Consider the following 22,857-nt stretch of genomic DNA (forward strand, 5'->3'; position numbering starts at 1 on the left):
TACAGGTGGGGAGAGAAGTCCTCGAACTGCATGTGAGCAGTTGGGGCTTCAAAGCTAAACAAAGAGAAGAGAGCAAAGCAAAGGTGCAGAGTCAAGAAAGCTTTAAAGGAGGGAACAGAGAGAACTCGGTGACCATAAAGAAGTAGTGGCTTTTGGCAAGAAGAAAGAGAATGAGATGGGAAATGTCAGTTAGCCAGATGCTGAAAAACCGGCTCTTGACAGAGTGGCAATGACAATGGTCTCTCTGCTGACTTTTCACCTCTAAGAGCTCTTCAATGAGCTCAGAGAGCGGGCATATTGGAAGAGCTTCAAGTGGTTCCATGAACTCCCTGAAGCTGTAGGAGGAGGGGGAAGTTGCTCTAGTATAATGAGTGTTAGCTGGGATACCCTCGGCTTCACATCAGATGAGGGGATGACTCTCAAGGCCTTAGTTGTAGTTCATTCTACAAGGCAGAAAATGAGTTTTTACTATTAGCAAGATGTAGAGCTAGATGCTGCAGGTGATACAGGGATGAAAGGGATGAAAGAGATGTGCCCATTCCCCTGCAAGGAACCTAGAGTCTACAAGAGAAGGAGCAAGATATTAGGTGATGCATTTAATGAATTTTCATCACGTATCTAATACGTGTCAAGCACTGAGGTAGACACAGTGTATTAGTCCATTTTCACGTTGCTGATAAAGACATACCCAAGACTGGGCAATTTACAAAAGAAAGAGTTTAACTGGACTTAAAGTTTCATGACGGGGGAAGCTTCACAATCATGGTAGAAGGCAAGGAGGGGCAAGTAACGTCTTACATGGATGGCAGCAGGCAAAGAGAGAGTAAGAAAGACGCAAAAGTGGAAACCCCTGATAAAACCTTCAGATCTCGTAAGACTTATTCACTACCATGAGAACAGTATGGGGGAAAGTGCCCCCATGATTCAATTGTCTCCCACCAGGTCCCTTCCACAACATGTGGGAATTATGGGAGTATAATTCAAGATGAGATTTGGATGGGGACACAGAGCCAAACCATATCACACAGGTAAACACTTAGGACAAGACAGTCTAGTCCCTGTCCTCAGGAAACTAACATTCTAGTAATCCCTGTCCTCAGGAAACTAACATTCTAGTTGTGGGAAGCAAACATGGATACTTAATTAATTATAAAATTATTAGAACTTCAAAAGGTGGTCGGGGGTGGTGTTAAAGGATGCTACGGGAATGTTTAAAAAAAAAGAACTAAGTCCCTGGAGGGCCAGGACAGCATACATTATAACACGGTGGATTTTCTACTAAGTCCAGTGAGGATTCAGGGGATGGAGAGATTGCTCTGGAAAGACAGAGGAGAAATACAACAAGTTCTTTGTACTGAGTATGGGAGGATGGATATGGAATTTAGACAGAGAGTGAGGGTGTGTTTGACACTGGATGCAAAGAACAGCGTGACCAAAGAATAGAGAAGGGAATCAGCAGGCAGACATGGACGATAAGAAATGAGGGTCTCCACCAAGGCCGAGAGGGGCACCGGAAGGCACCTGCACATGTGTGGCATAGGCTGACCATCACACAGGGGAGCAGAGGGCCACGTGGCACAGGGTCCCACACACCTGGCTAAGGTACTGAAATTTAGGCCCTATACTGCAGTTGAGCCAGAAAGCAAGAGCAAAATCCCAGTTTTACCCCTGACAAGTTATGAGACCATGCATACATCAATTTATGTCTCCAAGCCTGAGTTCCTTCTATAATAAACAGAGGTAAGAAAGTCTTACCTCACAGGCCTGCTAAGTGACAAATGCTCAGAGTGTATTATTTTCACATTCTTTATCTGAGTGGCCAATGAAGAACACATGAATATTTCTGAGCAGATGGCACAAGGATAAGAAAGTGATTGAGAAAGCTCCGCTCTGCATGTCACTATATACAGGATGGACCAGGGTGGCATGTGATGGGTATTCAGTCAGAATCTGGGGAGAGAATGGGGAGAGACTGGGGTGAAAAGACCCGGAGTGAGGCAGTCAGGTCCTAAATAAGGCAGGCATAGGAAAGGACAGTGTTCAAGAATATAGGAAGGTCCAGGCCACTGGATTTAAGGAAGGACTCAAAGATGATGCCAGAATCCTGAAACTCACTAACTGGCAACACAGCAGGGGACAGGCAGAAGTAGTGACAGGAAAATTAATTTGCTTAAGGAGTAAAAAAAAAAATGAGCTACTTTGGAAGCGTAGACTACGTTATTTTTACTTTTACTAGAAGTCCATATGAGGACTTTCAATCGACATCTGGAATCCAGAATTGGAGTCCAGAAGTGAGGCAGAGATTAGCAATGTAGACTTGGGAATGACTCTATAGATGGCGTCATTGAAACCACTGGTACAGATGAGCTCTTAGAGAGAATGAAGCCAAGAAGAGAACCTTGGAAAAGCAGGTGCTTTATTCAGAGGGCAAAAGAAAGGGGAGGGGAAAGAGAGTCCTGATGGACAATAAACAAATGAAAAACCTGGAGGATACTGATGCCCCAAATAACCAAACAGTGGAGGAGACCAGGGAGAAGGTCCTGCCATGTCGCTGAGAGAGGAAAAGGACAGGGCAGTGTCAAGCCCTGCTGAGATGAAGGGGAGGAAAATGCAGACTGAGAAAGCTCTCAGGCAGCCTCGGACTTCAGAGAGACTCATTGTGGGGACGCCGGTGGGGACAGGCTACAAAGGCGGGATGGAAGGGATGGTGAGAACTGGTGTCAGCAGTCAGCGTGTGCTCTGGAGTTTACTGTGAAGAGGAAAAGGAGGATTCCCCGTTATTGGTTCAGCAAGTATTTACTTAATGTCTGCTACATGCCCAGCACTGCTCCATAGACCCAAGGGACAGAAAGAGCACTTCAAGAGCACAACTGGCTGAATGATTTCTTTAAATGGGGGAAACACAGGCAGGGAGTATACCTGGGGTGTTGGAAGAGGCGGGAGTAAGGATATCAAGGATGACGCCCAGGGAATGATGGACAGAATGAGGTGCAGGTGAAGAACGAAGTGTTGACAAGGAGTTGAGGAAAGCTCCAGTCTGGTAAGAGAAGTTGAAAATGGAGATACACAGAACCACATTTCTGCACACAGTGTACCTCCTTAAGTGTGCTTTCTGAAGGTACATTTCAGGGAACCTAATGGGGCATGCACGTGTGTTTTCCTACCTGAATACCGCCCAGGCATTCTGCATTTTCTGTCTGCTTCACCTTAAAATTACACGCACTCTTTAATCAGAAGTGAGTGAAGGAGGGAGCTTTTTATAGCACTTCATTTAATTACAGGGTTTCTCTTTCCAGTCCTTGAATCATGTTTATACACTGCAGGACTCTTCATGTTTGCTATCTTGGGGGTTTCTTGAAGAGTTTTTCTAAAACCAACTTTTCTAGAAAGGCTGGTCAGTCCTGCTCGGAACCACACTGCCAAGTAGAGATACATCCACACTTCAATCTGCAGAGAAATAAGATCTGAGAGACATTTCCCCCTAGGGCCTCCTCTAACTAGGCAGTGTTGAAAAACATCAGATAAAAGTGGGGTGACACATGTCCCTGGCAAGGAGATGGCCGGGCTTGGTCCAGTCCTAGATTGCAGCGTGATGCCACTCACAACACTGTTGTGTTGGATTTATTCCCAGGTGATGGGTTCGACAGAGGCATTTGAGGGTGAGACGCGGGCGTCAGTGTGGATTAGCTCCTCAAGGGCAGTGAATGTCAGCCTTAGATTCAGCTAAGGTGGAGATGAAGGGCTAAGACTCACCTTTGAGGAGTCAGCCCTTGGTGTCCACCACCACTGGATCCAACCTGAAGGGCAATCATAGTAAAAGACGTGTGTGTGAGAGGAGGGAGAGGCACGTACACACGCTTTCACACACACTACACACACACACACACACACACACACACACGATGGGCGGGAAGAGAACAGAGATAAAGGGAAGGAGAATTATGTACTTTATCCCCACAAAGAGAAGACTAAGGACTGAGCCAACAGCTACAAAAGAGAATCAACACCAGGGCCTCCTATGAGGTAGAGGGGACAGTGGTAGCAACGTTCCATATTAACTACAGTGGGGTCTTATCAGGGCTGATGGAAGCAAGGTGCCCACCAACACCAAAGTTGTTACCATGCTGGCAGACTCCCAGAAACCACTGCCATATTGTCCCAAGTGGATCTTCCTTCCCTCTGGCCTCTCCTTTGGGACACCCCAGATCCCCTCAACTGACCCAGAAACCAGAAGACAAATGCCTGACTGGCAGGGGCCACAGCCCTTCCAACTGGTTGATGCCCATGCTCTATCTGTCACTAAATATCAGCTCAGGTGATTACTCACCTATTTTACAATGAGGAAGTTGAGGCTCAAGGAATTAAATAACTTGCACAAGATCACAGAGCTAGTAAACACTGAGACCAGAATTCAAAACCGTTCTGCCGGAGTGATGGCAAAACTTGTTTAGGCCAGCTTACCTCATACAGTCCAAACTGAAATGCTCTGGAGGGTGAAAATGGAGCAACTGAAAAGGGACGCTGGGGTGGCAACCACACACAGGACCCCACTGGGCAAGCAGGGATGTGAAGTCGCCATCATGTTCTTTCCCGGCTCCACAGAGCAGCGGGGTGATGAAAACGCTAGGTCTAGCCCCGTATTCATTTTAATGAAGGCCAAGGCCGATTTCTATCAGAACTTCCTGAAATGATTCAAACTGTTGCTTTCCCCATTATTTCCTATGTTTGTTAGCATAGGTAACAATTCTGAAGTTATTAATATCAAAGTCAATATCTAAACATTTTAATAAATTTTTATGCTTATTGAGAGATGAGGACAGAAAGAAAGTTGGGGAACCTGCACGGCACTACAGCCTAGGGAAGCAGTGGGCAGTATAGAAACGAGAGAACCTCGGCTGGAAAAGCAGATGGAAGAACTAGAAAATAGAGAGAGGGGATCAGTGAAGCCTGCAGCTCAGGGAAGGTGAAAGGGTTCTGACAGTGTTACCCAAAAAAGATGTTCACCATGCAGCTAGGAAGCCAATCTCAGTTAAATTATAAAGCCCAGAGTTGGGGGAACAGAAAAGTGGGGCTCAGGGCCGGTAGTTCAGGACAGACTTGGAGTTGAACTGGACCTGAGTTCAAATCCTAACTCCACTACCGACTCATGCAAATTATGTCTCTAAGTATATTTCCTTATTTGTAACAATAAATGGGGCAAAATTTACCTCACCAGATCCTTGTGAGGATTAAATGAAATCATATGAATACAAAACTTATGCTTGGCACATCCTAACAGACCAGTATCTTGGTAGTGGGAAATCTCTATGGAATGGGACTGATGAAGCAAAATCCAAGGCATCAGAGACTAGGTGGGTGGGTGAGGGTCGGGGGGGGAGCAGCATGGCTCCTGGAGTTCTGGTTTTGGTGACTGGGAACAGAGCAATACCACCCATCATCACTGAGAGTAAAAGGCAGGACAAGCAGATGCTGGAGAGAGTTGGAGTGATGCTGGTGAACTGGGTTTTGCATCAAGCTTGCAAGGCTTACAGGCCTTCTGAACGGAGGTGCTCACCAGGCAACTGACACTCGGGTGAGAGGTCCGGCTTGGCAATCTGGGTTTGAGTCACTGGCATAAAGGTGATGTTTCACGTTTAAAGGTTCTAAGAGTTGCCCTAGGGAGATAATCAGAACTTTCACCTTACCCTAGGATCTATGAACCCCTGAGAGTCTATGAATGAGCTTCAGGGAGTCTGTGAACATTGTGAGATTATACACAGAATGGTGTCGCTGTGCATTTTCCTAGCTCTAAGCTTTCAGTAAATTTTCAAAGGAGTCTATGAGCCCCCAGCCTCATCTCAAAATCACAAACCACCAGTGCAGTGTGAGGCACCCCCTGGGGAATACAGATATTCAAGATGACGGCAGAGAAGAAAAAAAAACAGGGAGAGAGCAAGAGACTCGTGACTGGGCGGCAACTCCAAGAGAGAGACACCAAAAGGCATCTAGAGTCAGAGGCAGCTGACGAATTGATCAAGATAAGGAAGGAATCCAGCAGCTGATGCCTCTGTGCTGATAACTCTACTGCATGCAGTGAGTTCAAGAGGGAAAGGCAGGGAGGCAAACACTGTCAATGGCATGAACCAATGGCCTTAACATTATTTCACAAAAATGGAGGGAAGGCTTTGCATAAAGGATCCGCCCCCTTGGGAACAATGAGAACGCAGCAAATAAAGCTATATGAATCCAAGTCTGTTTCAAGGGCACACAGAGGAGCCCCTTCCGCACCTTGCACAGCAACCAGATCTCAGCCCATTGCATTAGGTTTCCATCAACTCGACACAGACACCATGAAATAAGTGCTGGGAAACAAGCTGCTAAGTGAAGGCGTCTTCTGTTTGCGTTACCCAGTAAAATCACCCAAGAAGAAGGCTCTGTGGCAGATTCCTGACGCGAGCACATTTTAGATGTGTGCAAGGTGCCTTCACATAAAAGTCACTGTCATTAAGGTCCAGTGAAGGCAGCTTCAGACAAAAGTCACTGTCATGAAGCTCCAGTTAAGCTCTCCATGTAGTTTATTTGTTAATAGTTCTGGCTTTGGGAGAATGAGACCCAGGATCTATTCCAGCTCTGTCACTTACCGTTTGCCCTAGCCAAGTTAATGAACTTGAGCTTGACTTTCCTTATCTGTGAAATGTGAATAGCAATACACACTTCAGGCTTAGCTGTGATTATTTAATGAGATAATATACTCAATCTCAAAGCTCAGGGTCTGATACCCAGTTAAGCGTATTGAATGCTGGCTGATGCTGCCATTATAGCACTGTAGAAATGTGTACCATATCCATAACTATCACTTTTCTAGTAGCCACATTAAAAAAATCAAAAGGAGGCCAGGTGCAGTGGCTCACACCTGTAATCCCAGCCCTTCGGAAGGCCGAGGGAGGTGGATCACCTGAGGTCAGGGGTTTGAGACCAGCCTAGCCAACATGGTGAAACCCCATCTCTACTAATAATACAAAAATTAGCTGGGTGTGGTGGCACACACCTGTAATTCCAGCTACTTGGGAGCCTGAGAAAGGAGAATTGCTAGAATTTAGGACGCAGAGGTTGCAGCGAGCTGAGATCACGCCTCTGTACTCCAACCTGGGTGACAGAGCAAGAGACTCTGTCTCAAAAAAAAAAAAAAAAATCAAAAGGAACACGTGAAATTAATTTATATATTTTACTTTACCCAAGATATACAAAATATTATCAGTTCCATATATAAGGAATATACGATTATTAATGTGGCATTTTCTTTTCCTTCTACCAAGTCTTTGAAATCTTGTAGTTTACATGTATAGCACACCTCAATCCAGACTAGCCTCATTTCCTGTGCTCAAGAGCTACACGTGGCTAGTGGTGACTGCACTGGACGGTGCGGCTGTAGACCTCTAGCTACCCCAGCAAGCAGAGTAGGTCCATACTTCTCTCCCTAAGTATCACATTCTCCCACTACAGAAATCAGAAATGATCTTCTCATATAGTACTAAGTTAAATTCACATACTGATAGTTTTTCAGCCCCTTCTACTTCAGCCTTCAGATTACTAAAAAGCAGACAAGCCAGGCACGGTGGGTCATGCCTGTAATCCCAGCACTTTGGGAGGCGGAGGTGGGTGGATCACTTGAGGTCAGGAGTTCGAGACCAGGCTGGCCAACATGGTGAAACCCTGTCTCTACTGAAAATACAAAAATTAGCTGGGCATGGTAGCAGGTGCTTATAAACCCAACTAATCACTCAGGAGGCTGAGGCAGGAGAATCGCTTGAACCCGGGAGGCGGAGGTTGCAGTGAGTTGAAATCTCACACCACTGCACTGCAGCCTGGGCGACAGAGCAAGACTGTGTCTTAAAAAAAAAAAAAAAAAAAATAGACAAGTTCCTGTGATGCACAATACACAACAATTTTAGTGATGATCCCTGAACACTAAGCACAGGGGTCCATGTAGTCATAGTGAAAAATGACGAGATGACAATGAAAGAACTTCTAAGTGATAAGCTAGAGGGGGTCAAGGAATGGCAGGGGTGGCATATGATGTTTTTAATGAAATGAACAACCTTCAAAACCACCGTGTGGCTAAGAACTGCTAAGGAAAAGCAGCACTTAGCCCAGTACTAACCAGAAAGGCAGGAGAAGGGGAGGCAGGGAGCACAAGCCTTCAGGGAGGAGATGCACGAGTGACCTGTCAATCCACAAGGGTCACAGGCTTAGCAAGTCTACAGCACAGATAAGCACCTCTGGCAGCACCAGCCATGACAGCATTGCTTCGGACGGTCTATGGTTTTATCTTCAAAGACAGCGCAAGACGAAAGAGAAGTGATGTGATTTTAGGGGAAGTGTGAGAACCTTTTCCTTTTCTGTAGTCAGAAGAGGAACTAATTTAATGCAAAATATACTTTTCCAAGTTTTCAATCTAAGGGGGTAATACACTTTTGACGTGAGATATTGAGAGAACTTTCCCCGCTTATATTAACATACTTTTCTCACGATCATTTGACTAACAAAGTTAACACAGGGTTTCTGAGAGGTAGATTCAAAACCCTACAAGTGAGAAATGTAAGCAAAGAAACTGAAATTATTATTTTAAGTCATCACAAGGAGACCAATTCAGCAAACACGAGAAACCCAAAGTCTAACAGAGTCTGGGCCACAGACTCTAGTGGCAAGAACCCTTTGGCTGCCAGTCCCCAAGGTCACCCTGTCACACTAATATATGTTATGTTCACAACGAACATGGTGCCCAGAAGAGACCCAATTATACCTGAAAAACTCTGACTAGAGAATCCAAGAAGGTGCATAAACCAGTTTAGAAAGACAAAAGAGTTATGTTTCAGTTTGGCCATGTTATTTGTTGGAGGAAAAGTTGTATTTTGGATCGTGCAGAATAATGTAAAATCCAACAGAACTGGACAACTATAGGTGGTATAACCTTGCATATATTACTCAACTTATCTAAGTTTCATGGCCAGGTGCAGTGGCTCAGGCCTGTAATCCCAGCACATTGGGAAGCCCAGGGGGGCAGATCGTTTGAGGTCTGGAGTTCAAGACCAGCCTGGCCAACATGGAGAAACCCCATCTCTACTAAAAATTCAAAAATTAGCTGGGTGTGGTGGCACACGCCTGTAATCCTAGCTACTTGGGAGGCGGAGGCAGGAGAATTACTTGAACCCGGGAGACGAAGGTTGCATTGAGTCAAGATTGTGCCACTGCACTCCAACCAGGGCAACAGAATGAGACTCCATCTCAAACAAACAAACAAACAAAAAAAATGAACTTCTCTAAGTTTCAACATCTATAAAACAGGACTGTCATGCTGACTTTGCAGAAGTTTTGTGAAGGTTAGGCATTATGTACATAAACGTGCTTCACGTAGTATCTGAAACAGGAGGTGTTTCATAAATAGTTGTATTGATCATAACAAGAGGAAACGACATATTTATGTTTATTTCCTTGTCATGATAAAGGCATCATTGGAAAAAAGTTTTAATAAAAGACAGTAAAAAGTAAAGGACGCTACACTGACTTCCTTTTTGAACCTGGACATATACCAGGGATGCAGATGAGATTCATTTTCTCAATCTTTGAAACCATATGTGATTTTACAAAATTTTATTATCCTGGTTTAATGAAACATGAAAAGAGATTGGTCTTAGATGCCTCTGCCAGTGACCTTGAAAAGTGTGCTGTGTTTTCACAACTTCGGTATTCACCCATGACAGACTTCGCATGTGAACAGCAGGGCGGGGGTGTGGGGGTTAGTGAGAACGGAGTGAGGAGGGCGGACAATTTGTGTTTTTCTTTGTCTGTATGTGTATATGCTTTAAGTCTTTTTTTTTTTTTTTTGAGACACAGTATTACTCTGTCACCCAGGGTGGAGCGCAGAGGTGTGATTTCAGTTCAGTGCGGCCTGGACCTCCTGAGCTCAAGCAATTATACCACCTCAGCCTCCCAAGTAGTTGGGACTACAGGCATGCACCACCATGCCCAGCTAATTTTTTATTTTTCCTAGAGACAAGGTGTCACTATATTGCCCAGGCTGGTCAGAACTCCTGGGCTCAAGGGATCCTCCTACCTTGGCCACCCAAAGTGCTGCAATGACAAGCATGAGCCACTGCACCTTGCCTGCTTTAAGTCTTAATATACAAAGATTTCCTCCCTCTTGGTCTCAAAAGAACCCTCTCAAACTACCAGAGATTCCTTTGATAACGAGGAAAAGTTTACATCTGAGAAACTCATTCATACTAAAAAAAGATAGTATTATGATTTTTTTTTCTTATAGCAGTTCCTTACATTTTAAGAGGAGGTGTTCCCTAAAAAGATACCTCAAAGAAAAACCTCTGATGTCTAAGAAATGCAAACACAATTGCTATAAATATATTGATATAAGAACTTTGTGTTCTAGTAGTGGAATATTAGGAACCAGTAACGATAAAGGAGATAGAAACCTTCCTTAATACCCCTCAAATCACACCTCACAGGTGACTTTTTAATACAGCTTCAGGTTAGTCTGGTTTCAAGTAAAAGATTTCCTCACAGCTATGCAACTCCCTGGTGAATACTGTGTGTGTGTGTAGACTTCAGGTAGACATACTGCACTATTAGATTCTCAATAACATTTACGATTCATCTATCAAACTAGAACTTGCACCTGCTTTGCTTGTGACTACTGTGAAATTGTCAAAGCAAGCCAGGAGCTATTCTGCCAACACATCCACAGAAGAAACGTGGATACGTTTACCTTTCTTTGGCCTGGGTTTCACTGGCAGGGACTCCTTTCTTTCCATAGCTGCTTCTCTTTCTTTCCATCGTCGGATCTGCTCCTCTCTCATCTTGAAGAACAGGATCTGTTTCTGTTCTTCGCTGAGCTCTGCCAGTAGATCAGGATCTATGTACATCTCCGACAGTATCTGTTTCAGCATCTTTGCAGTTCTGGAGTCTTTTATACTGGTGGCAAAAGTTCCTGAAACTGGCCTCCAGGTATCCCTCCACCAGTGCTTGCACTTGGGCGTGTCCACGAAACTTCCCAAACAGCTCACAATCCTGGCTGACTGGGAGAATAATTCAGCAAACTGGCTCCTCAGAGCTGGCACCAAATGTCCTGTCCAAAATGCTGTTCACTGAATCTGCAGAGAGAAAGAGCCCGATTCAGGCAGCATGTTAAAATGTGTGGACACTGGCTAGGACTGGTTTGAAAAAAAAAAACTAGGCCGGGCGCGGTGGCTCACGCTTGTAATCCCAGCACTTTGGGAGGCTGAGGCGGGCGGATCACGAGGTCAGGAGATCGAGACCACGGTGAAACCCTGTCTCTACTAAAAATACAAAAAATTAGCCGGGCGTGGTGGCGGGCGCATGTAGTCCCAGCTACTCGGAGAGGCTGAGGCAGGAGAATGGCGTGAACCCGGGAGGCAGAGCTTGCGGTGAGCTGAGATTGCACCACCGCACTCCAGCCTGGGCGACAGAGAGAGACTCCGTCTCAAAAAAAAAAAAAAAAAAAAAAGCTAGGAGGAAACACAGTATCACTTTTCAGTTCAGGGAGAAAAGAGAAGAAGAAAACCTGAGGCACACTTTGTTAAGGGTTTGTATAACCTCTATCCTATAATTTCTAAAGATACTTTGTCAAAAAAAGAAAACAAACCCTAATTTTATACAGGTCAATCTCAGGCAAACAAAAAAAGTTCACAGAGGTTTGTCCCGCTCCCAACTAAGCAAACACATTATTATCCCAGAGCCTAACAAACCACCAACTGTGTGGCTGAAAAAAGAAAGAAAAAAAAAGTCACAGGAAGAAATTAAAAGGCTCTCTGCAAAGTACCTATTTCAAAAGAAAATACCATTTTTGAGATGTCACAGAGTAACTCACCCCAAACCAAACTAGAGCCATGCTCAAGGAAGAAAAAGGAAGAAATAAAAACTAGACCACCATGCATTTTCTGCAATTTCCCCAAAAAGTAGCATTAAATAAACAAAATTATGTACTTTCCTCTTCAAATAAGGATAATGTAATTTCCAGGTAACCTACTAGAGCCATGAAAATGAGGGCAGGTGCAAGAGAGAACATCCATCTACATTCTGGAAGGTCACCGAGTTTTAGGTGTGCTTTTTCCGGATAACCTAGTTTGATAAAACCTAAATGGACAGACCAGATAAACTAGAGGGATGAAGAGGTCATTAGGTTCATAACAAAGGATCCTTGATTTATATGACTTTACTGCATGGCTCCTTGAAAGAGAAACCATAAAGCGAGCGTGCACAGTGGCCTCCTAGAACTTCTCCTGGGGTTGGAAATCCTACTGAGGTTTCATTCCACTTTCCAGATTTCTATTTGAAAATATTGGCTTAAAAATATTACCACATTGTCATAATTTTTCTATTTTTAAACAATTTCTAAGTCTCATAAACCATCATACTTTTGTAATCAGAAGGAAACTATGTAAATATTTCTATTCTGGAAAACAAAAGACTTTGGATTCGATGTAATAAGATATAAGAAAAAAAACTTACTACAACTTTTCAGAATCACATGTGTCCTAAGAAATTGACCAATAGGCCAGGCATGGTGGCTCACACCTGTAATCCCAGCAGTTTGGGAGGCCAAAACGGGCGGATCACAAGGTCAGGAGTTCGAGACCAGTCTGACCAACATAGTGAAACCCTATCTGTACTAAAAAAACAAAAAATACAGAAATTAGCTGGGCACGGTGGTGGTTGCCTGTAATCCCAGCTACTCAAGAGGCTGAGACAGGAGATCACTTGAACCTAGGAGGCAGAGGTTGCAGTGAGCCGAGATCACGCCACTACACTCCAGCCTGGGCAACAGAGGGAGACTCAGTCTCAAAAATAAAAAAAAGAAATTGACCAATAATTTGTTGTTTATAATAACACCTCAATAATCTTACACCTTGCCATGTGCTCTTAAATATCTTGTTTCTCCATACTATGTTCAAACACTCTTAAACTTCAGAGAAGTCACTGAGCTACATTATGGCCATTGTAGGGTTGTTGGTTTCTCTTCATTCACCTTGTCATTGATACAGCTAGATTTGTAAGGCCCCTCTCACCACCTGGGGGCCTCCTTCAGCTTCCCGTCTTCCTCCTCTTCCGTGCAAAGTTGTTCCTTGATTTACACCTGTCTTTTGAGACAAGCACACTCAATAGCTAGGCTGCCACAGAGTGGTGTGCTTACACAGCTCTTAGATTCGCTGACTGTTCATTGTGAAGCCAGGCCCTTGATGAAACTACACCTATCCCTACTAACTGCAACCTATCATCTCAGCAGCATTCAACTACCAGAATCGAAATGGAACCAAACATTAAGAGAAAAATTTTAAAGGATTAGAGTAATGTCATGCCCTTCCCAGGTCCACCTGCCAACTTTGTATTTTGCAACTGAGATACCCTTAAAGGCTTGAACAGCCAAAAAAAAAAAAAAAAAAAAAAAAATGAATGTCTTGTCAAGATTTCTTGACTTTTTGTTTCTAGCAGCTTTTGAAAGGGTGGAGCCAATGAAATCCACAAGCTCCGAGACAAAGTGGTAAGAAATGAGATGGAAAGACTCCTTGACATTCCAGTAAATGTCCTGATGTTCAATGGTTGGCTTTCACAGAAATCACACACGGCAGAAGGCGAACAGTTCAGTTAGGGTTGAGACTTCTGCTGTGTTCCCCATTTTGAATGCCATGAATCCTATTAAAGGCATGGGTAGATCCTAAAATCTAAAACCCTTAAAGTGTCAAAGTCACATTCCTCCTGTCTTCCCCGCCCTGCATATTCCTGATAACACAGCTAACACTTCTTGTACCAGGCACCATCTTAATTAAGCACTCTACATGTGTTAACTCTCTTAATCTTCACAATTACCTTAGAGTCCAGCCCATCACTATGCCCATCTCACAGTTTAGGAAGATAGAGCATAGGTCAGCAGCTGGTAAGCGGCAGAGCCGGGCAGTCCAGCTCTAACTCAGCTTCACTGTAATACATGACACAGAAGCCTTTTTGTGAGTTTGTGTGCCCAGAATCAGAAGAGCAGGATGTGGTGCCATGTATGAAATTTCAGAATGGAAGCCAGCAAATTCCTGCAGCAACAGAAATGCTGAACTGATGGTGCTTGACACAGGGCAGAAGCCTCCTCCTGGTCAACAGTAGCTAAGCTTAGGGGAGGCCAGGTGCACACACCCCAGCCAGGAAGGACAGCAATGAAGCGACTGTCACACTGGCCCAGGTGTGGACATTGTTTACCCACGCATTCACCAGACACTGAGTCCCCTCCATTTCCCCTTGCACTTAGTCATCCACTTCGTCTCCACAATTTCCCCTTCCAAACAAACACTAAGAACAGCGCAAAAAGCACAGCCTCTCACATGCGCAAGGAGGTTCATGGCACCTCTGTGATGAAATGCTCACATTATTTCCATTTTTATGTTGTTTCGTTTTACTTTTTATAGCAAATGTGGATTTCTAACATTAAAATTAACTAGTTCATCTTGAAGGAAAGACACTGGCTTTATTGTGCCTCCAAGAATACTTGGGGGACCCAGCTGACAACTATCTGTGGTCAGGCCGTTGACAATGTGGGCCATTCGGCAGCTGCTGAATGGTACTGGTGTAAATCACCTGTCCCCCTCACCGTCTAATTCCCAACCCCTAACCCCTACTCCAAGGCTTTCTCAGACCCCAACTGAAGCTCAGCACAGTGCACAGAAGACACCCAGAGGCACTCCAGTCTCAACTCCCAGCTCCGCGTCTAATGAGCAGTGTGACTCTACACTGTCACTTCACCTCCTCGGGACTCAGTTTCCTCATCTGTGAAATGAGGGCTGGTTCAGTCTGTGACTCCTAATCTGAGTGTATCTGACATAATTTACTGTGAAGTGAAGGAGCCTGGTGGAGCCAGGATAGAAGAAATAGAAATCAGGAAATTAACTAACTAGGACTTTCCCACTTTCACTCCCTGACAAGGAAGTAATCACTGCTGATACTGATTCAAACTCAGAGGACTTTCCCATACTATATCAAGGGCAGCAAACCTCCGGTGATTCAAGATCTAACAAAGGACTAGCTCAGCTAACACAGCACCTTTCTTAAAAGAGAGAAATGATAAACAACAAGCTCACACCTGCTATTTATTCTGAACACCAATTGCTAAAAGGTCAGAGAATCAGTTGTTTTCCATGATACCATAGATTTGGCCTGATTGCCACACCTTCACACTGTTCTACAATACAACTGTCTTTTGGATAACTCTGAGACCTAAACAAAAAACAAATTTTAAAAGGCCTAAGAGACAGCCTAAATCATAAAAATAGTAGGCCGGGCACAGTGGTTCTACATGTAATGCCAACACTTTGGGAGGTGGACATGGGTGGATTGCTGGAGCTCGGGAGTTCAAGACCGGCTTGGGCAACATGGCAAAACTCCATCTCTACATAATAAAAATTAGCCAGGCGTGGTGGCCCGCACCTATAGTCCCACCTACTTGGGAGGTTGAGGTGGGAGGATCTCTTGAGTTAGAGAGTTTGAGGCTACAGTGAGCCGAGATCGCACCACTGCACCACAGCCTGGGTGACAGAAGGAGACCCTGTCTCAAAAATTAAAAACATTAGGTCAGTGCAAAAGTTATTGTGTTTTATATGGCCAAAAAAAAAGTAACTGCGGTTTTTGCCGTAAAAACCACAATTACTTTTGCACCGACCTAATAAAATAAAAAATAAATAAAAGTATTGTGGTATGGACAGTGTAACTATAACATTAACAATACAGTTTGAATTCTAATTCTTTTAAAACAGCCAGCGCTGTGGTCCAATTTTGTTTTCTTATTCAAACCTTATTCATCTACCAGCAAAAGGGCTGTTTTTGAGGATGAAACAAATGACCAGAGATGACAGCAATTTGGCAAGTTTGTAAATATATCCTATTCTTCAGAAATTTGAGATTACTGTACACACAGATTTAGTATACGTAGAAAATTCCACTCATATGCCAAATCTATGCCCCGTACGCTTTCCACTTATGTATTCACTATTTTATAATAGTGGTACCCAAGTCGTTGTTTCTATTAAATCAGCAATCAAACAAAAGCCTTTGGAGCGATGAGGAGCACCTGTTTGAAAAGGGGAGGTGCCAAGCTTGCTGCTTCTCTAAGCTCCCTGGGAAGGGAGAGAGAACTCAGAAAACCTACAAACTGTAGCTCCTTCAGGTGCTCGCATGACCCCCGAGTCCAGGAGCGGGCAGGGGCGCCGCTTGGTTGTGCGCAATGGGCACCCGGTGTGGGTCTGGCCCAGCCCTGCCGCTGCAGCCCGAGGGAGGCGGCGCTGCACTGGCCTCCGCGAGCTCCCGGACCCCACGTGGGGGCGCCCCTGGGTGCCGGCGCGCGGGGAACGCGCTGCGGGGGTGCTGCGCCGGCTGCCACCGTTTCCTGGGACTTCCCTCCTGGAAGATCTCGAGGCGCAGGTCGACGACGTGCTCCTGCTAGGAGTCTAGAAATTCTAGGTCAGCCCAGACCCTCTCGGGGCCTGCACTCCCCGCAGGTGGAAGCACGCGCCGCGTGTCCCCGCGCGATTCCAGAACTTCCCCGAAGGTCCTCAGCCCCGGCAGACCCTCTCCCTCGAAGGTCCCCCCGCCCCCCCGCAAGCCCCCAGGCCCCGGGGACCGCCGCTCACCTAGCCAGCCGCTCCAGACACCGGACACCGGACACCCGCCGCGGCCGCTCTCGCCGCCCAACCCCGCACCTGAGCCCGCCCCCGGCGCCGCGAAGGGGTGGAGGCGGGGGTGAGGCTTCCGCCCGCCCACTCTGGCCCCTGCGCCTCCCATGGACCCATGCAGCCCCCGAGGAAATTCCCTTCCCCCTACTCCCACCCCATGCACACTCTCCCCAAAGCCTCTCCCCACCCCCAGCACCTACCAGTGCTGGGCGCCCCTGGGCAGGGTGGCCCGATCACCCGCCACATCCACTTGGCCGCCAGAAGCCGTCGGGGAAGGGAGGGAGGGAAAGGGAGAGGCGTCCCAAGCGGCGCAGGCGGGCTGAGCAAATACTCCGGCCGGGACGCCAAACAGCTCTTGCAGCCGGCCCGCCCGCGCCGCCCCGCCGCGCCCACATGCCGGGGTGACTGGCGGGGCGCGATCGCGGCCCCACCCGGGCGCCTGGAGGCTCTCCAGGGCCACTCGTCGGCGAGGCTGCGTGGCCTGCGCATCTCGGGCCGCCTGTCCCGCGCATTATCCCTGAGCTGCGGTAGTCCGGGGTAACCTTGCTCCTCTCCTTAGTTCATGAGACTAGGATCTGCAGTCTGTGATCTCTTGGGGACTGCAGGACTTAGATTAAATCTGCAGGTCTGGGCCTTTCCACGTTTCAGAACTCGGGGTTCCTTGCGAGGTGGAGGGTAGGAGGCTGCGCAGGCCCCACTTGTTCACTCTGCTTGCGTGCTGCAAGCCAAGGCGACTCTAGAGCTTTTTTTTTTTCTTTTGTTGACATTAAGCAAATGATCGACCTCTTTGGCACTTGTGGGTACAGGTGTGGCTTTGTAGGATAAGATGAAGGAAGGAAAAGGCTGGAAGGAAGGAGACCGCACTCAACACAGACAGGTGGAGAAAATGAAAGAAAACTGGGGAAAAAGTTAAGATGCTGAAAGGAATTTTGAGGATTGCAACAAGAACATGTTGGCTTGGTGCCTGAAGACGTCAGGGAGGAGCTGGCAGTCCACAGTTAGAGGAAATCTTGGAGGAAAATTCAGCAGAAGCACAGTGGAAAGGCATTTCCACTGGAGGGCATTTTGCATCCTAGAGGAGCATGTGGCAGAAAACCTCCTGCTTTGGTGAACCCCAGATTTTGTGTGTTGGGAGAGATGTAATAAACAGTAAACACCAGTATACCTCTCCACGCACTACCTGACCTCTTCAGGAGCCTGACCTGCTGGATTCAAACACAAAATGGCATTCCCTGCCTCTCCAAACTGCAGAAGCTATGCAGAGTTACATCAAGCCTCGGGGCAGGCGGCATTGTCAGGAAATAAGACCCAGCTATTTACGAACCATTCCAGGAATCCCATCAGGGAGGAATTTCTGGTCTAAGGCTTAGTTCCTACTGCAGTTTAAATGATAGCCTATGAGGTGCTTTAGGCTGGAGTGGGATTGGCCCCTGGAAAGCTGCTATGACGAGGTCAAAATGAATCCTAGCCCTGCATGGATGGATTGGTTGAACGATACAGGGTGGTTTATCAGTTAGGAAAAATCCCACAGGACACTGTGACAGCCAGTTACCTTCCTCACACCCAGTCTCTCTCCAGGTCCTGGCAAGTCCTTCCTTTTAACAGCTTTATCACTGTGCTACTAACCTCTGTACCTCACTTTCCTCCTCTGGATAAAGAGTGTCTGCCTTGGTAAGTTGTTAAGAGGGTTAAATGAGATACTACATGCAAAGAGATTAGAACAGCTCTTGGCATGTGGTGAGTGTTCAAACACATCCATTCAGATCAGTTCATATCACGTTAAGGTACTGTAATTCCAGGTTCCTGCCATCTCACCCTAGGCAGTGGGTTCTGCCCACCATGCCACCTACATTCCAAGTCATTCCCAGGGATCCCGTCCTCCTGGTATTTACACCCTTGCATAGCTCCCCGCCACTTTGTAAAGGTTGGTATGCTTGATCAGTAGAACCCGGCAGAAGTGATGATGGTATGCCACTTCAGAGATTAGGTAAGGAAACACCTTGGAGCTTCTATCTTGAAATAATGTTAACAGCCCAAAGGAACTCACGCTGTACACAAATAATGCAAATAACTCAGAACCCAGACTCTTTCCCGTTTTCTCCCATCTGCTCGTTTCCAACCTTTTTGTCTCTTGCATCTTTCCTGTATTTGCTATGATCTCTTCTTGTCTTATTTCTGTAGTTTCTTCTCCATCCTCTTCACTTGGTCTCCCCTCTCCTCTATCACCTTCTCTTTTTGTTCCCTTTCTCCTGACTCCTGGAATTTCCTCTTTTAATTGGCATTGTCTGGAAGAGAAAAGGTAGATGTTTTTCCCTTAATTTCAAAAGTAGACAGTACGAATTCTTTTTTTCTTTTTTCTTTTTTTTTTTTTTTTTTTTTTGAGATGGAGTTTCACTTCTTTTGCCCAGGCTTGGGGTGCAGTGATGCCATCTTGGCTCACTGCAACCTCCGCCTCCTGGGTTCAAGTGATTCTCCTGCCTCAGCCTCCCGAGTAGCTAGGATTACAGGCACGGGCCACTACTCCTGGCTAATTTTATATTCTGTATTTTTCCAAAGTGCTGGGATTACAAGTGTGAGCCACCGCGCCTGGCCATTTTTTTTTTTTTAAGTAGAGACAAGGTTTCACCATGTTGGCCAGGCTGGTCTCGAACTCCTTACCTCAGGTGATCTGCCTACCTCGGCCCCCCAAAGTGCTGGGTTACGTGCATGAGCCGCTGCGCCCAGCCAAGAATGTTTTTTAATGCTCTAAAAAAAATCGGGTGGCCTGTGACTTGTGGGGCCCTCAGTTGCTTTTTCCCTCCCTTTGGGCCGGTACTCTCAGAGGAAAACATTTTCCCCCCTCCATGGTCTAGGATGTGTTGTGGGGACGAATGTGGAGAAGACTGCTGGCAGTGGCTGGCCACTGACGAGTCACAGACATGGAACATAGTAGCAGCAGCACATGTGTTCAGGAATGATCTGCTGCAGCGTTCACTGCCAGAACTCAAAGAGAAAAGCTTGATGTCTATTTATTTGTTACTAATATTTTTAATTTGCTGTTTATTTGTAGTAATGAATACCATGAAACAAATAGCCTACATTTAATGGATGTGTTCCTTGGCCTTCCTTTTAGAATGTTGCTTAGGAGCCCTGCTGCCCAGGGCTGTCAAGTAAAATGGCATAGCATGGCCCTTGTACAACTGTGGGTGGGCAGGGGACAAGCACAGAGATCACTATGTGTAAGGCGCCCCCTGGAGTTGTGCAACACTGCCAGCCCTATTGTTGCCAGAAAGACAAGATAAGCCACTTTGCACTTTTTCTAAGATAAAGATTAATCCTTATTTCAGTTCTACAGACAATGAAAATTACCTTCATATGTTTTCTTTATAAAATAGAGTATTTTTCCTGTCGTATTTTATGATCAGCATCAGAAACCTCAACCACTTTTTAACTGTTAAAGCAGTTATACACTTGTACCAGAGTGAATGTAATGTGCATATGAAAGAAAAATACAAAAACATTTAAACTTTACTAAAAACTGATCAAATCTCAAAATAAACCTTAATCAGTTCATCAATCATTAAAAATATATTGGGGATCTCCTATGTTTTCAGCACTCTGTGAGCAGTTAGATTTGATTTTGAACTATTTTCATTTGTGTATGGTTCTATATGGGCCTTTATTTCTTCATCTTCATAAACACTAAGATAAATTATTGGTCTTTACATTCATCTCTGTATCAATTACATTACTGTAGCATTTAATGTTTTTCCAAGAATTACCTTTATGGAGTTCTTTCTCTAAAATCCACACTCTGAGTTGCTAATTAGACATTTTTGGTTTCTCATATGTGTGTGTGTATATATATATATATATATATATATATATACACACACACACGTGGCTTATTATGGGATGCACAACATACACACACACATATATATATATGTTTTAGATGGAGTCTCGCTCTGTCACCAAGCTGGAGTGTGGTGGCACGATCTTGGTTGGCTCACTGCAACCTCCACCTACCAGGTTCAAGTGATTCTCCTGCCTCAGCCTCCACAGTAGCTGAGACTACAGGCACATGCCACCACACCTGGCTAATTTTTTGTATTTTTAGTAGAGACAGGATTTCTCCATGTTGGTCAGGCTGGTCTCGATCTCCTGACCTCATGATCCACCCACCTCAGCCTCCCAAAGTGCTGGGATTACAGGTGTGAGCCACCATGCCCGGTGGTTTCTTATATTTCTGTAATACAGTGACAAGCAGCCCGTGTCTCAGAGAACTGCTGACCAAAACTTATGGGTGGAGTTGGACAGTCGCTATCCCAATGATATGGGACATCTGCAGGGGCCTATGGTAACGAGTGCTTTTTTACAAATCAAAGCTCTGAGAAAGGAGCAGAAGCAAACTTTTTCTAATATTCTGGTCTTCCTTGGATCTTCCCAGGCAGTTTTGATAAGGTCTATTAAACTCATAAAATCAAATCTCATCTCTTTGTTGGACCAGATTCAGAAATGGGTTTCCATTTCCTAGCTTCTCTCTTACAGGCAATCTTTGCAAAAAGTGCACAAATCCCTTTTAGTTTTATGAGGAATTTTCTGCAAATGAGTACAGCCGTTCTCAAGTACATATTAAAATAACCCAGGGAGATTTTCTTTGTAACATTTGCCTCTTTGTCTACTCCTCCAAGGAGTTATTTGATTGGGATGGGATGGAGCACAGATATCAGCATTTTTTCAAAGCATTCAAGGGGATACTGATGTGTGGCCAAGGTTGAGAGCCACTAAAATATGTGGAAATAAAGTTAATTGGCTCTGAGAAATGTTGAAAAAGTAGTAATGGCACTTCCTGGACTTTACTGAAACATACATAAGGCTAGATGATCATCTTCTTCGTTCTGGTCTTTGAGTGAGTTCCTAAAGTCAGTCTGAGATGGACTTTCCACCAAACCCAGACTGTCATTTAATAGGATGGCAATGAAATGAGATGCATAAGATGACAGTGTCTGGCTTATTATGGGATGCGCAACATACACAAGTTTTACTTCTTTCCTTCCTTCCACTTCTTCCTGGTTTTGAAACACCCGACACTCCCTCTGGCCCTTTAGTTGAGGAAGGCATTTCCCTCTTTGGCACCAAAGGCTCGCCCACTCCCACACACACCCCATGCATGGCTCCAAGTGTCCTCCAGATTTCTCTAACGGGAAGTTGAAGTTCATTCTGCCCTTTGGTAAATTAAGACACTTTGCCTCTTCCTGTAGGTGTATGTTTGAATAAGAGCCAGCTTATGGCCTCTTCGATAAGTGGCATTGTTTAAGTTTGAAACAGAGTTGGTTTTGACTGGCGTATTGGTATTTTAAGGACAATTAAATTTGTACAACACCCGGCATAGCTTCTAGTGGAAGGGTATGGCCCATAGATGACAGATCATTCTATACAAATAGAGAAATATGAAAGAGGGTAGCTCCCTGAACCCTTCGGAGAGAGGGTTCTAGATTCATAGAAATTATATAGCCACATTCACCAATTTAAACATCACAGAACTAGTCAGTGGCATACAGAATTAAAACAAAGACTTTCTGATGCATAATCTCTTTTCATAGTTATTACACTACATTAAGTTAACTAGCTCATTTACCTTACTGAATTCGGAATGAAAGTGAAGCTGGGATCTAGAACTAGAAATACCATTTGACCCAGCCATCCCATTACTGGATATATACCTAAAGGACTATAAATCATGCTGCTATAAAGACACATGCACACGTATGTTTATTGCGGCACTATTCACAATAGCAAAGACTTGGAACCAACCCAAATGTCCAACAATGATAGACTGGATTAAGAAAATGTGGCACATATACACCATGGAATACTATGCAGCCATAAAAATGATGAGTTCATGTCCTTTGTAGGGACATGGATGAAACCGGAAACCGTCATTCTCAGTAAACTATCGCAAGGACAAAAAAGCAAACATCGCATGTTCTCACTCATAGGTGGGAATTGAACAATGAGAACTCATGGACACAGGAAGGGGAACATCACACTCCGGGGACTGTTGTGGGGTGGGGGGAGGGGGGAGGGACAGCATTAGGAGATATACCTAATGCTAAATGACGAGATAATGGGTGCAGCAAAACAACATGGCACATGG

At 45.2% G+C, this 22,857-nt stretch overlaps 1 protein-coding gene across 1 annotated transcript in view; it reads right to left on the reverse strand.

The window, feature by feature from the left end:
• Positions 1–18,883, reverse strand: part of SH2D4A (SH2 domain containing 4A) — an 89,929-nt gene extending 71,046 nt beyond the window's left edge. The window contains exons 1-2 of the mRNA XM_055286490.2: positions 18,839–18,883; positions 10,760–11,144 (exon numbers count right to left, since the gene is read on the reverse strand). Coding sequence (XP_055142465.2) covers positions 10,760–10,940 — 181 coding nt within the window. The 5' untranslated portion in view covers positions 10,941–11,144; positions 18,839–18,883. The remainder of the gene's footprint in view (positions 1–10,759; positions 11,145–18,838) is intronic.
• Between the last annotated feature and the right edge of the window lie 3,974 nt (positions 18,884–22,857).

The sequence above is a fragment of the Symphalangus syndactylus genome, chromosome 1 (assembly GCF_028878055.3).
Source record: "Symphalangus syndactylus isolate Jambi chromosome 1, NHGRI_mSymSyn1-v2.1_pri, whole genome shotgun sequence".
Taxonomy (NCBI): Eukaryota; Metazoa; Chordata; class Mammalia; order Primates; family Hylobatidae; genus Symphalangus; species Symphalangus syndactylus.